The 14845-nt window shown below is 48.3% G+C and overlaps 2 protein-coding genes across 2 annotated transcripts; both read right to left on the reverse strand.

Annotated features, from left to right (window-relative positions):
* Positions 1–372: 372 nt before the first annotated feature.
* LOC308577143 (uncharacterized protein) lies at positions 373–2386 on the reverse strand. The gene is made up of 2 exons (XM_081177160.1): positions 440–2386; positions 373–395 (listed from the first exon to the last, which is right to left on the reverse strand). Exon 1 carries the CDS (start codon positions 1762–1764, stop codon positions 649–651), a length of 1116 nt encoding a protein of 371 aa, XP_081033286.1. The 5' UTR covers positions 1765–2386; the 3' UTR covers positions 373–395; positions 440–648.
* A 2390-nt stretch (positions 2387–4776) lies between these two features.
* TUSC1 (tumor suppressor candidate 1) lies at positions 4777–5519 on the reverse strand. The gene has a single exon (XM_081177295.1). The coding sequence runs from the start codon at positions 5445–5447 to the stop codon at positions 4911–4913; it is 537 nt and encodes a 178-aa protein (XP_081033421.1). The 5' UTR covers positions 5448–5519; the 3' UTR covers positions 4777–4910.
* Between the last annotated feature and the right edge of the window lie 9326 nt (positions 5520–14845).

Raw genomic sequence — 14845 nt, forward strand, 5'->3', positions numbered from 1 at the left:
ATGGAGGTTCTGTGAAGGGACCTGCCACTCGCCCCAGCAAGCGTTTTTTGGTGATCTTCTCGGCAATGTGTGGCATATCTCGGACAGACTTTTGGTTGGGGGGGGGATTGGTGCGGAAACCTTCCCTAAAGCCCTCCTCAATGTATTTTGCTGCCTCTTTATTGGGGTACTGGTGTAAAAAAGGCAGCATTGCTGATATAGATATGGGTGAGGGGGCTAGGGAAAGGAGAGCCCTATTTGCGGGCATTATTTTTGCTTTGCTGTGTGCCAGAGGAGCCTGTAGAGGCTCCGGCCTCTCTTTTGTCTTGAAATGTGCCTGCGCCTGATCCGTGGGGGCCTTGAAAAAACTTCTTCCCCCGAAAACATTTTGTGGTGGGGTGAGATCCACTACAGCGCTTGCATTCATGAGCAAATCGGCATTTTTCTCTGAAGCAGGAACCATTGTTATATTCCCAGCAAGATCTCTTGGGGGCCTTGGATTGATATTTGGACTGTTTCACATTGTCGGGCCCTTTCTTGAGGAACGGGGCAACCAACTCAGACCACATGTCATCATCTTTGATATCCCATCTAGCTGTGTCGTCCCCTGCCGCCCGCTCCCTGAATGCCTGGTCATAGGCAAGTGCCGCCTCCCCCCCAGACATGGCTTCAGCCTTTAGGATGATAAGTAGGTAGTTGGTCAGGTGCCAACCCGTCAGGGTAACTAGCGACTACAATACCCATGTAAGTGGTGTATGCAGTGAGCCAATTACGAAAGGTACGCTCAACACTCACTTTTTTATCTTTTTTTCTCTGCTCGGCGGATTTAGATTTTAGGCATGTCAAAGAGGCAGGGGATAGCAGATCAAACAAATCCACAAACTCCCCATTAAGGATGCATTCCCGCAACTTCTCGTGCAGGCGAAGGCCTGGGGGCTGGTCGGTTCTTTTGAAGTTGGATTTCCTAATGCTACCTCTGGAGTCAGTGCCCTCCTCACCGCATGGCATGATAGTACCATGTTCACGCCTATGCCTCCGGTTGCGGCGCCGCCAGACCCAGTGCGGCAGCCCTGGGGCGTGAGGGCCTGTAACCCAATAGCCTTTGATACTCCTCCCCCGTTCACTATCAGTGGAGCTGGACCTACCTGAGGAACTAGATGATCTCGAAGAGTCTCTCTTGGACTTGTGGCCCCTCCTCCTGGATTTGCGGTGTTTCCTCCCGCGATGACGCGATCTGTGCGACTCAGGGCTCTTGTCACTCTTGTACCTGGCAGAGCAGCTGGAACGTGGGGACCTACCTCTGAGCCTGGTGGATGCGGATGATGAGCGTGATCCACCTTCCTGAGCACAGCGGTCAGCGGAGCTGCTACTGCGCCCTTGCCTGCGGCTGTGAGGTGACCTGGAGCGCCCTCTGCGTGAATCCCGCCGCTCCGGGCGGCGCCTCAGCCGGGCAATGGTCCTATCCCTACTGTCTCCGCGCACCGAGTGCGAGGGACTGCTACTAAGGGAGGAGCGGGTAGAGGAGGAGCTCTCTGTACGTCTCGGCTTGGCAGCCGACCCCTTGTTGGCGCGGCTTGCCAAGGCTAGTGGGCTTATGGACCCAGAAGACCCTCTAGGTGCCGCTGCCTTCTTGGGCGCGGTCTTCTTGGGCTTGGGCTGCTCCTCCCTGGTCGCACGCACCTTCCGCTGCCCAGTGGCCTGACTCTGGGCGGGCTTGGTGGGTGCACCCCTTACAGTGCCCCTTCTGGTGCGGGGAGGAGAAGCAGCCTGACGCTTTGGCGGCATGGTGTGGGGCTAATAGAGTAGGGTATGCTAGGGAATCCGTAAAACAAGGGGGGGGGGCAGTGATTGGTAGGAAATGCCCGCTATCAATTTGCAAACACACACTAGTGATAAAGGTAAGGGTACAAATAATGGGAGGGGAGGAGATAAGGCAAGAACTGAGTCGCAGCAGGAATCGCTACTGAAGGCTGCAAAATAAAACAAGCAATAGTTCAGAAAATCACTGCCCAGATTTCAGTTGAGGTCCATGGGCAGTCTCCCCTCGTCGATAATGAGCACGATGCCTGCTGTCCGCTGCACCTGCTGGCAAGCCATGATGGTGAGATGTAAAACCAATACATAACCTAATGAGGCCACAGGTGTGCCTGAGGACCACCGAGGCATGACTGCCCATGCAGCCAGATCCAGGGTGGCCGCCGCCATGTGGCCACCGGCGCAAAGGCTGCCACCATGCGGTTGCCATTGAAATGGCTGCAGACATGGAGCCACCACCAAGCAGGCCCTGCACGCCCCCAACAGGGACTAGTCCTACAGCAGCTTGGCAGGACCCCGTGATGCGGAGCCACCACCCCGCCACACAGTTTAAGGGGGGTAGGGGGGCAAGCAGAGGCCCACACTGTCCCCCGGGGCCATCTCAGGGGGGGTGAGTATGCCCGCCGGCTGCAGGTGTCCCCCCCCACCGCCGCCCAGGGGAGGCACCAGGGTCGCCAGAGGCCTGGTGTAGGCCGTGCGAGGCGGCAGAGCCACCCTGCGGCCTTAAAAGGCCAGCCAAAGCTAATTGGATATGTACGTGAACCACTGTAACCACAGAACCCTGGCCCTTGCTTCACCCCACGATTAAATTAGTTTCCCCCCCTCATACCATATTGCCCCCTGCCCTGACTACTTCAATAGAGGTTCTCCCCAGCTCCTCCTTGGCACATTTTTCAGACCCCCCAAAAAAGGGGGCTGGCCCCCACCCTTGTCCCACCCTTGAAGTATCAACACCCAAAGGGGATGATGAGCTCCTTTGTTGCCCCTTTGCTGGCAGCCCTTCCCTCTTGGCCGACTGGCTTTTTAAAGTTGCCTCAGCAGCTGGTGTTCACCTAAGCTGGGGCAGTGGGTATTCCCACTATTGCCTGTCTGGCCCCAAGTTCCTAGTCCCCTGCACTACATTTAGTGCTTGCCATCCCGATCTTTGCTGTAAAGGTCTATTTGAGTTTCCCCTCCCGGATTGCCATTTGCTTTGATTCAGCTTTAAAGAGCGGGTTTAATAACTGTGTCTTTATGCAGATCTGGGAAAGACTCCCTCCTGCCCCTCTCACCCTTGAGTTCTTGCTTCTCTGGACAGCAAAGGATTAGACGAGTTGTCCTTGTCTTGTTGCTTGCAGTTACTGTCTTGTTTCGAGATCCACGAGCCTGTACGCTCCGCTCTTCAGTAGGGTTGTGGAGCAGGAAGGCCGAGCCCAGTGAAGGACAAATGGTGTGGAGAAAGCATTGGCAGCTCCTTGGAGGAAGAACAGCCATCGTTATGCCTGCTCAGTTCCAGCCCAGCAAGGATGATGTTTCCTTTGCTGTAATCCCCTCTCTTCCCCACCCCCAGTAGTGCCCTATATGCAGGACAGGTGTGTAGGTGAGAGGATGAACTGCTCCTTCGTAACCCCTTGCTGATGCTGCCCCAGCCCCCCCGAGAGAAAGCGGGGCTTGCAAGCAGGCATTACACGAATGTAATTCTGAACACACATTCTTGGAAGCTGGACACATCTGTGGGGGAGCATTTCCCAAGAATGAAAACACACTTATGAGGTTGTAAAGTGTTCAAATGGCCAAGGACAAAGAAAACCTTTTTAGGCTGAATTGTGCCATTTTAGACCGTTGTTAAAAACATTTTTTGTTCAGTTTACAGATTCAGGACGTGCAAAGAGACCTAAAGAACATTGCATTATGGAGTAATCTCCATAACTGTGTTAAATCAGCACAAGTACACTGGCCAAAGGGCCTACCTTACAAAAAAATAAGCTAACCGTAGTCTTGAAATGTATGTGAATATATATGAGCTGTATGTGGTTGTGGCTCACTAAATATCTATCAAACAGGGTTCTGCAGTATCAGCCTTTCAGGACTTCCAACCTCAAAATACAGCTGCGCCAACTTCACTTCAAAACTCAGGTGGGCTCTCTGCTGCAGGAACATGGATACATCATTCTTGATTGATTGAATTTATATACTGCCCTATACCAGGAGGTCTCGGGGCAGTTCACATAAAAAGACCACAGTATATAAAATAAAAATAAAAGCAATAACCCAATAATACCCCCTTCAAAAGAGCCACATTTTAAAAGAGTATAGCATCTGCAAGACAAATCATTTTTTATTTTTTTTACACCAAAAAAAACCCACAAGAGAAACTGGAGCAGCATAGTTGGCTTAGCGGTGCACTCCTAAACATACCCAATGGTTTTAATAACTTACTCCCAGGTAAGCATGTATATAGGCACTGCAGCCCAGCTTTGTATCCTGTAAACTAGCCTCTCCTTAGCAGGCAACCCTCCTCCCCAAGAATCAAACATGTTCCTGGAGTTTGGACTGCAAAGCTGGCAGCTGTAACAGGAACAATTACAAACGTACAACGGAGAGCAATCCAGTGCATCGCAAATTTTATTTTTTGAAGAGCCTTTCAAAGATTTGTTAACCCCAGAGGCAATTTGTTTTAAGGCCAGCAATTCAGCAAATATTCCAGCCTTCCAAAGACTGCTGTTAAACTGAAGACTGACGAGTAAGTCTTTTCCTTACGCCATCCCATGCTTTTGAGGCTATTGCCAGCAGGTGCTGTGCTGATCATGACTTCCTTGCATCAGCAGAGGCTCCCAAGGGATGCACCTTGGGGACAAGGCAGGTGGCAAAGACATCCTCCTGCAAGCAGGTAAACAAGGGGGGGTGTAGCTTCTGGAAACCAGGCAACCAGAACCTTTTGTTTTGCCTGCGAGGGGGGAAAGGTACAAACGGGGGAGGATGCTTCCCTCCGTGATGGGTGGGGGCAGTCTTCCTCCAGGAGGTGCCAGATTCAGGCATCAGTTTCTCCGATGGGAGAGGCGGAGGGATGAGCGAAGAAGGAAAAGGGAGTCTTGTCAGATCCAACTCTCCTTTTGTTACGCTCCTGGGAGATTTCATCAGGCTATGTCAGGCGCATCCCCTCTGCCTCCATCTCCGACTCGTGCCCTTTTTGCACCACTCTGCATCAGCTCCTCTTCTTCCCGGGAGGAAATAGTGATTCCTGCAGGCTCCCCATCTTCACAGCTGCCGTCTCCTCCTCCTCCTCCTCCTCCTCCCCCCGCCTCTCCAGGCTTGACTTCCTGTTCTTGGAAGGGCTGCAGCTTCAGAGTCTGGCGGAAGAGGCTGCGGTTCTCCCTGCGCAGGCGCCGGTTCTCCAGCCTGAGGCGCGCGTTCTCTTCCCGCAGCCGCCCGCTCTGGCGCTCACGCTCCTCCCCGAGCCTCAGCGCCTCGGCGTGGCTGGCGGCCAGGTCGGCGTACCTCTCTGCCAGCTGGTGCGGAGAGCCTCCCGCCCGGCCTCGCCAGCCGAAGCAGCAGCACTCGCCTTCCTTGCCTTGGCCCCTCCGAGCAGAGATGCTACTGCGGCAGCCAGCGCCCCGAGCCCCGCAGAAGCAGCAGCCCCTCCAGTGGCGGCTGGTGCTGCGCATGCGTCTCATCCGTGGTCCTCAGCACCTCTCTGCGCCTCGAGAGGAAAAGGGGGGAAAGCAGCTCTGTCCGGCTCTATGTAACGGAGGAGGAGGGCGGAGCTTGCTGGAGCACATGGGCAGGGCTTGGAGCCTCAGACGCCTGTTCCTCCCCCCTCCTTGCAGCTTCTGCTGCTGAGGGCCTCAGATGCACGCTGAGGAATCATAGAATTCACAGAGTTGCCAGCTGTCCTGTATAATGCAGCATTGTGTGTCGAGGTCCCCAAGCCACCCTAATAAATTCACACTTGCCACCATAATTTTAAGGTTTTTGGCATAATTTTGGCCACAACTTTATTAAAATGCAAAATGTGAGTGGTTGCTTAGGCATTGGTTGCGACTATTTGTTCCCGCCCAGGGACAGAACTGACATATTATTATTATTATTATTATTATTATTATTATTATTATTAATAACAATAAATTTTATTTATATCCCTCCCTCGCCGAAGCTAGGCTCAGAGCGGCTAACATCAAATGTATAACACATTAACATAAAATCAGACAATCAATTAAAATACATCCTCAAATCAGATCAGGGTTAGAATAAAATCCAATCAGATGGCAACCCGTAGATTAGGGTTGGGGACCGTAAATGCAAGCCTGCAAAGTCAGTAAGGTAAAACATTTTATGGGGAGTAAATGGAGTTGGGTGCCAGACCCTCACCTCTCCCCAGATGCTCCCAGGGGCTCTTGCGTGGCCCTAGCCCCTTGACGGGTTCGGACAAAAGCATGGTGAGCTCCTGGATTCCTTTAACGGCATACGCTTGCAGCAGCAGCATTTGGAGGGGCAGGCACAGCCAATCCATACCCCTCCACCAACCAATTTTCTAAAACGAATGCCTAACTGCAGCCTTACAAGTTGTGACAATATGCTACGCAGTAGGCAAAAACCAAATGGCACCAGCCAATCAGCCAAATGGACAAAATTCCTACCAGGCCCCTGACCCAAAAGCAGACGACCCCATGACAGGCATAGCAAGGTAAAATGCAAAAAATGTCCTAAAATTAGGGCGGGTGGGCAGGTGATCCAATGCACACAGTGAAAAGAGGAAGCTCAATGCTGCACGCTGGGAATATATGAACTAAGGCTGTCAACCAAAATTGGCAACAGCCAACTCTCCCCAGCAACCAGAGGAGCCCAATCACAACGGTGGCCATCCAAACTAACTCCCAGTAACAGAGGGGTGTCTGGTTAATCCCACTGCAACCCGTGCTCTCCATGAAGGAGAACGCTCTGTCAGTCTTTTGCCTCAAGAGCTGCTTTGGTTCATGGTGCCATTGCGAGCCTGCTCTGCCTCTAAAAGGATGATTCCCTCACAGTTTGCTTCCCCTGCCACCAGGAACAGCAATATAAGCAACTGTGGCTTCAGCATGGCCTCTGCAGACAATCCTCTACATCAGGCGTTGGCAAACTCTGCTCTCCAGATGTTTGGGGAATACAACTCCCATCATCCCTAGCTAATACAACCAGTGGTCAGGGATGATGGGCCAGGAAGCAGATTGCATCCATGAAAGCCTGCAGGTCCATCCTTGCATCTCGTTGATAATAATAATAATAATTTACTGTACCCCGCCCATCTGGTTGGGTCTGCCCAGCCACTCTGGGCGGCTTCCAACAAAGATTAAAAATACATGACAATGTCACACATTAAAAATTTCCCTGAACAGGGCTGCCTTCAGATGTCTTCTAAATGTCAGGTAGTTGTTTATCTCTTTGACATCTGATGGGAGGGCGTTCCACAGGGTGGGTGCCACTACCGAAAAGGCCCTCTAACCGGTTCCCTATAGCTATAGCTTTGCTTCTTGCGGTGAGGGAACTGCCAGAAGGCCCTCAGAGCCTGACCTCAGCGTCCGGGCAGAACGATGGGGGTGGAGACGCTCCTTCAGGTATACTCGCTGATCTGTTGTGAGGCCATGCCGCTTCTTGGCGATGTCAAATGTAGAGCAGGTAATAGGTAAATTTGGCCCTCCAGATGTTTTGAGACTACAAGTCCCTCTCCATGCATGAGCAGGTGGAGCTCCTGGTAGACTTTTCTGTGAGTGCAACTTGGCTGCCCTGGACGAGAAGCGTGCAAGTGGTGACCAGCTTGGGCTTCGCAGAACTTGCCCAAGATGTTTCTCATAGCATAGACAAGAAGGTGCTGTTAGAATCTCAGTAGGTTGGTAAGTTTAAAAGCAGAGAAGTAAAACAGGAAAAATTACTTCCCTGGGTGGAATCAACGCTAATTACAGTCCTGTTATCTGCGGAGCTCCGAAGCCTGCTTGCTAAGCAGTCGCCATCTTGGAGCCTCCTTTCCCTCCACGAGCTTGTGTCCCTGGTGACTTGCCAGCAGAACAGGCTTCACCTCAGACCTGCCACCAACCCTCCAAATCCCAGAGCTTAATGGGACCAATACAATATGAAGTAACGTTAAGGGAGAGAGCTCAACTGGCAGAGCATGAGACTTAAATCTCAGGGCTGTGGGTTCAAGACTGGGCTGGATGACCCTTCTATTGGGCTGCTGTGTTTGTTTTTGCTAAATACAGGACAGGGTGGGGCAGTGCGGTTGGGGGGAGTTTAGTTTTTTTATCTGGTGCTCAAGGCACTCCCATTACAATCCCTCGCAGAATGGTCTCTCAAATTTGATTCTGTCTCTGCTTGGCTACCCAGAGCTTTTTAAAAAAGTGACCTTTCACATTCCCTTTCAAACACATGCATTTGGAGAGGATCCCTAACTTGGCAGGGAGATGGGGAGGGGGGGGAGATGGGGAGGGGGGGAAGAACCTACATTCCAGTGGGATGGGCTTGGGTGGTCCTTCAAGGTCTCTTCCAACTCTACAGTTCTATGAAATACAGGACAAAATTAGCAAGATAGGATGTAGCATTTAGCATTGAAATAATGGGACAATGCTCTGTGTGTGTGTGTTTATTTCCAAAGCCCACCCCTCCCAAAATTAAAGGGCAGCCAGTTCCCCACCCCCATTCCAGGCAAACTGACAAGCTTTTGGAGAGGCAAGGCTAAGGCTGGACTCCCCCCCCCCCCCCGTTCCTTTTTTTTAAATTTTAGAAAATCTTTATTAATTGACACATAGACAAATATACATGAGTTACATAACATATAAAACAATGCAAATAAATAAATAGAAACAATGAAATAAGAAAGGATAAAGAAACGAACATAAACAAATGCAATATATTACACTTACATGAATAGGGAGCTTTGAACTGTGGTGTTGTCCCTTAAATAACTTTCCCTTGAAAATAGACATAGGGTTTGCTGTGACTCCTATTCTCTCTGCATACAACATTGTGTGCACTACAAAAGAGGTTTTGAATCTTATTTATACAACATTTAATAGCGGTTTGTTTTGTACTGGATCACTTTGTCAGTTTTGCCACCAAGAGTAGGATGATTTACAGCCCTCCAACACACCCACATGTTCTGTAATTGTGTTTAGCAACCAGGTGTAATGGGAATTGCAAGCCTTGGGCCTTCAATATGTAAAGTCAAAAGACATAGCAGTAAAGGAAAAGGGGACTGGGAGGGAGAAGGAAAAAAGCAAGTTCTGTCCGGTTTTCTCCCCACCCCTTATTTAATTTTTGGTATTAATATAATATACTAAGAAACTGATGCAAAGAAAAATGAAAAGGTACATCAATGTGTAGATAGACAGAAACAATATATACAATTACAAAGAAATACCCTAACCCATACATTTTTATAAATTTGATTTTATCCTACATATTTATAGCCTACTACATTTTGTATAAACTCATTCCAAATATTGTCATATTTATGGAAAGTCTACGTCTGTAAGCAGTCTGTTCATAAATTTGCAAGTGTTACGTTATCAATCCATTTATTAAAGGGGATTATACCTTTATTCTTCCAGTTCATCAGTATCAGTCTCTGGGCTACTGTTGGGGTACATAGAATCAATCCATTTTTGTTGTTCTTTTGCTAGTTTCCATATAGTAGGTATTACAGTCCGGAAGAATGTTCTCCGCTGAAAAATTTGGCTTTTCGGACAGTCATAATTATGGTCTTGGTGGCAGTAGCTTGTTTCAGCCATAAGGGAAACATTCTGAAAGGTTGGGTTGATGGAACCAAAATAATTTTGATGCATATATTGGGGGGTGGGGAACCTAAAAATGAATTGTCCTATTCCTCCTCCACTCCCAGGATGTGCTGCAATGATGATGGATGTTGCGTTTGGCCTCATGGCTGTGGATTTTACAAGGTGCCTCTGATCTACAGTTTTATAGGCTCTCCTGTGCATTTTCAATAATTGCAAGAAAAAATAAGAAAGGGGGGAATGAAAGGAGGAATAATAATATTTACACCCTGTCCCATGTGATTGGTTTCTCCCAGTCACTCTGAGCAGCTTCCAGCATATATAAAAATGTAATTAAAATTGAAAAATTTTCCTATAAAGGTTGTATAGTTAACTTGCTTCCTTGGCTTGGGGGGGGGGGAGGGGTTGCATAGCTCCATACCCTGCAACACATTAGACCAGTGATGGCAAACCTTTGAGAGACCGAGTGCCCAAACTATAACTCAAAACCCACATATTAATCGCGAAGTGCCAACACGGCAATTTAAGCTGAATACCTCATTTTTTCTGTGTGTTTCACGTTTCTTCTTAATGACTGCCATTTTAATACATAATCCTATATAAAAGTTATTGCATTACATTCTTCATCAAATTATATTTCCATGGATTTATAATTTTATGGTATAACTCAGTGCTTTTTTTCTAAAAAAATGTTTAGGGGTGCTCTAATTTTTACTTGGGAAAAATCGCCACCGGTTGAAAATAAATTTCAAATCCGGAAAAATAAATACAGTGAATTTGTTCTCCCATTAAGTTCACGAAAGTTTTAGGGTATGTGTCCCCCACAGAAAAAAGTGCCAAAACAAAGTGGTGTTATGAGCCATCAAACTTTGGAAATACATTTTTTCCAGAAGTTCCACAATTTTGGCCTCTAGTGTACACTGAAGGGCTGTACCAAGAGCCACCATCTCCCAATTTTTAATATGAGATAATAATCATTGTCTTCATGTGCACACTCAAATAAATATAAATCCAGCCAGATGAGCAGGGTGTAAATAGTATAATTTTAATTATTTTTATGATACTTTGCCATTTCTTTGGCTGCAGTTTAATCACAGCCCCCACAGAATGATTTTCTCTCTTGGCTTCCACGGGAAAGCCCAGCGAACATGTAAATCCAGCAGCCATCTTTATATGCTTGCCGACCTGGGAGTTAAGCCCTGCTGAACTCAAGGCAGCTTACTCCAGAGTAGGAAAAACAGACTGCCAGGGGTGTTGCGCAGCAAAGTTAAAAACACAGTTGAAATATACTCAAAGTCGCTAAGTGATTTCATGCTCTTTATTCAGCTCATAGTGGTGAGGAGGAATGAATGAAAGTCCCCTCACAGTATCTTTATATACATTATTTGCACAATGGGCTGCACATGATTGGCTAATTACGGAATTCTACTGTAAGCCAATCAGGTTGTGGATTCACTTCTATCTGGAGCAGGATTGGGTGGTTCCTGCCAACCAATCATACTGCTGCATTGTTCTAGGACCAATCAGACTGCTGCATTCTGAATCCTATTGTTCCAGGACCAATCAGACTGCTGCAGTTTGGATCCTATTCAACTCAGTACATAACACCAGTCTTCACAGTAATTGAATAAAACTTCACTGCAGCAAAACATAACTTCTTTACAAACACATAATGAACAGAAGAAGATTAGACTAGGCTAGAGATCACACACACAGACCATTGCATTTATCCTTCCTGGCTGTGCTGTGTCTTCCTGTAATAGATACAATACTTGCACAAAGAACGAGTAGTCCACAGGATGACTCACGGCGAGTCAACATGCTGAATGATTCTGCAGCTTTTCAGCATTTTACAACATTTCTAGACTCCTTTATTGGTTCTGCTCTCAAATACTTTTATCACATGGCAGGAAGGCCCTGGCGCATCAAAAGTCAATGCCTGCTCGGCCCCTCGCTGGGTTGCCCCTCGCTGGTGCTGCAGACTTTGGACAGCGCAAGCCTTCCTCTCCTACCCACCCCCACCCCTGGCATGGAAGCTACAGCCCTGCTGGGGCGAGGGCGCACGTGCCCACAGAGAGGGCTCTTGAGTGCCTTCTCTGGCATGCGTGCCATAGGTTCGCCACCAATGCACTAGACACAGAGCAGGGAAGCAATAGCAGTGTTAAGTTGTGGGTGAACATATCAGATGACACAGTGATTCTTCAAACAGCTCTTGTTTATTCACAGGCCAGAACAGAACTGAACTGAAGGGTTCAGCCAGCCTGCTTATACAGTGGTACCTCGGGTTAAGTACTTAATTCGTTCCGGAGGTTCGTTCTTAACCTGAAACTGTTCTTAACCTGAAGCACCACTTTAGCTAATGGGGCCTCCTGCTGCTGCCGCGCCGCCGGAGCCCGATTTCTGTTCTCATCCTGAAGCAAGGTTCTTAACCCGAGGTACTATTTCTGGATTAGCGGAGTCTGTAACCTGAAGCATATGTAACCCGTGGTACCACTGTAGAGCTCCACTAGAACGCAACAGTAACCATTTTCTGTAACTATCCAGTCACTGAATGTCACTTTCAATCCCTTATTTGCACATGTGGACCTGAGTGAAAACTATCGACAGTATCCCCCTGCTGGCCCAGGGTGAGAACTTGAGTACATAACAAGCAGAACTGTCAATACGCCTTTGAGCTGATGCCAACGACTGGGCTCAACAACTGGTTCTGCCTCGACTGGGCTAGGCAACTAGAGCGCTTCCAGAGACCTTCCACTCCTGGAAAGCAGGTCTAAGTGCACTGGAGCCACAACTGCCCATTGTGAGCACCAAACTCAGCAGAGTATAAACAACACGGAAGAAAGCTGTGAATCATAACTTACTTTCTAATAGCTACTAAAAACTAAAGAGCTACTGGCTTGCACTCAGCCATCTAATCTCTACATAGATAACACTCGGGCTCCACACAGAGTCAGGCAGGAGCGGAAGAAGCGAAGAGCAGTTTCCACCCCCTCTTTTCTGAAAACATCCTATCAGGAGATTCTTGCAATGGGAGGGGGTGAAAATACCAGCCGCATCCTCTAGGACCCTGTAGTCCAGCAGGAGTCTCTTTATAGCTGGAAGTGTCAGGGCCGGGGCATCGCCCCCTAGGTCAGCTTGTAAAAAGGCCTTGAAGGGAGCAGGCCCTGCAGTCGTGCTCCCCACAGCTGGAGGTCCTTGGGCTTCCCAGGAAGCCTCAAATGAGAACAGATTCAAGTAGTCGCCATGTTGGTCTGCCGTAGTAATTTTTTTAAAAAAAACATTGTTCCGAAAGAAACCGTCTTAAAAGAATCAAGTCCCTTTTCATAACAAAGTCTTTAGAAGAATCCTTCTATTTAAAAATTTATTTATTTTGAAAAGTTGTCCAGTAGCACCTTAGAGATCAACTACGTTTCGGGACACAGGTGGCGCGGTGGTCTAAACCAGAGAGCCTAGAACTTGCTGATCAGAAGGTCGGCGGTTCGAATCCCTGCGACGGGGTGAGCTCCTGTTGCTCGGTCCCTGCTCCTGCCCACCTAGCAGTTCGAAAGCACGCCAAAGTGAAAGTAGATAAATAGGTACCGCTCTGGCGGGAAGGTAAACGGTGTTTCCGTGCACTGCTCTGGTTCGCCAGAAGCGGCTTAGTCATGCTGGCCACATGACCCGGAAGCTGTACACTGGCTCCCTCGGCCAATAAAGCGAGATGAGCACCGCAACCCCAGAGTAGGTCACGACTGGACCTAATGGTCAAAGGTCCTTTACTTTAAGTTTGTTCTGGGTATAAGCTTTGGTGTGTATGCACACTTCTTCACATACTCTGAAGTCACTAGACCCTTATATATAATGAGAAGTAGGGGAGGAAATGGGTGATTGGCTAATGGGTAGGGTGAACCTGTGATGACTATTAAGGGCTGCAATTGGTCCTCCAGGAAAAAGCAAGGGATTTTTAAAGGATAGTATACAGAAGACCAAAAATAGTATTAGTACATGTAATGAGACAAGAACCCACTATCTCTATTCAGACCAGGTCTCTCCATAGTTTTCAGTTTGGTAATAAGCTGTAATTCAGCAACTTCTCTTTCCAGTCTATTTCTGAAATTCTTTTGTAAAAAGACAGCCACTTTGAGATCTTGTATAGAATATCCTGGGAGATAGAAGCGTTCTCTGTATATTCTAAGGAAAAGCAGGACATTCCAGGAACAAATCTTGGGACAGCTTCTGTAAATCTGGAACTGTCCCTGGGAAATAGGGACACTTGGAGGGTCTGGATTAAATAATACTCATGGCACCATGCTAGGGTTTATTGTTTAGGGGCAATGGGGTAGGGTGTCAGTATGCCTTTCAACTGGTGTCAGCAACTGGTCTCAATAACTGGTTCTGCCCCAACTGGCAAGGCAACTGGACTGGAGCACTTTCAGAGACCTTCCAATCGTGGAAGATAGGTCCCAGTGCACTGGACTCACAGCTGTGCATTGTGAGCACCAGACTCATGCAGAGTATAAATAATGCGGAAGCTAGCTGTGAAGCATAACTCCTTTTATTTCTAATAGCTACTGCAAACTTAAAGAACTACTGGCTTGCATGAGTGTTACAGCTCCCACTCAGCCATCTAGTCACTACATAGATAAGACTCTCCACACACAGAGTCAGGCAGTCAGTCAGGAGCAGAAGCGTAGAAGAGCAGTTCTTCCCTCTCCTTTGCGTGTCGAGGTCCCCAAGACACCCCCCAAATAACTTCACAACGCACACTTAATTTTTGTTTTAAGGTTTTTGGCATAATTTTGGCCACAACTTTATTTAAATACAAAACCGTGAGTGGTTGTTTAGGCATCGGTTAAAACTATCTGTCCCCCCGCCTGGGGACAGAACTGACTTCCAGGCACCACCGAAAGCCAGTAAGGGAAAACAAGTCGGGGAGAAATGGAGCTGAATCACAGGCCCTCAACTCTCCCCCGCAAGGTCCCCAAGGCTTGCCCACCCTAGTCCCATTCCAGGGATTTGGACAGAAAGATTGCAAGCCCCAGGATTCCTTTAACGGAATTCCCTTTCCGCAGCAACCATGGAGGGGCAGGCCCAGCCTATCCTAACCCCTCCACCACCAATTTACAACCAATGCCTAACCGCCAATTGAGCCCTTTACGCTCACCGCCAACCACTCACAATCCCAACCCAATATTCAACTTTGCAGTTACTGCATCCAACCAAACATCATTCTCCAGTACGGAGAGATGTACTCCATCATTGCGGTAAAGGGCCAGAGTCTTGAAGGTAATATCTGGGTGGGAAATAACCAACCCACCCAAACCCGCCACCTT

This window comes from Podarcis bocagei (assembly GCF_964188305.1).
Source record: "Podarcis bocagei genome assembly, chromosome: 17".
Classification (NCBI taxonomy): domain Eukaryota; kingdom Metazoa; phylum Chordata; class Lepidosauria; order Squamata; family Lacertidae; genus Podarcis; species Podarcis bocagei.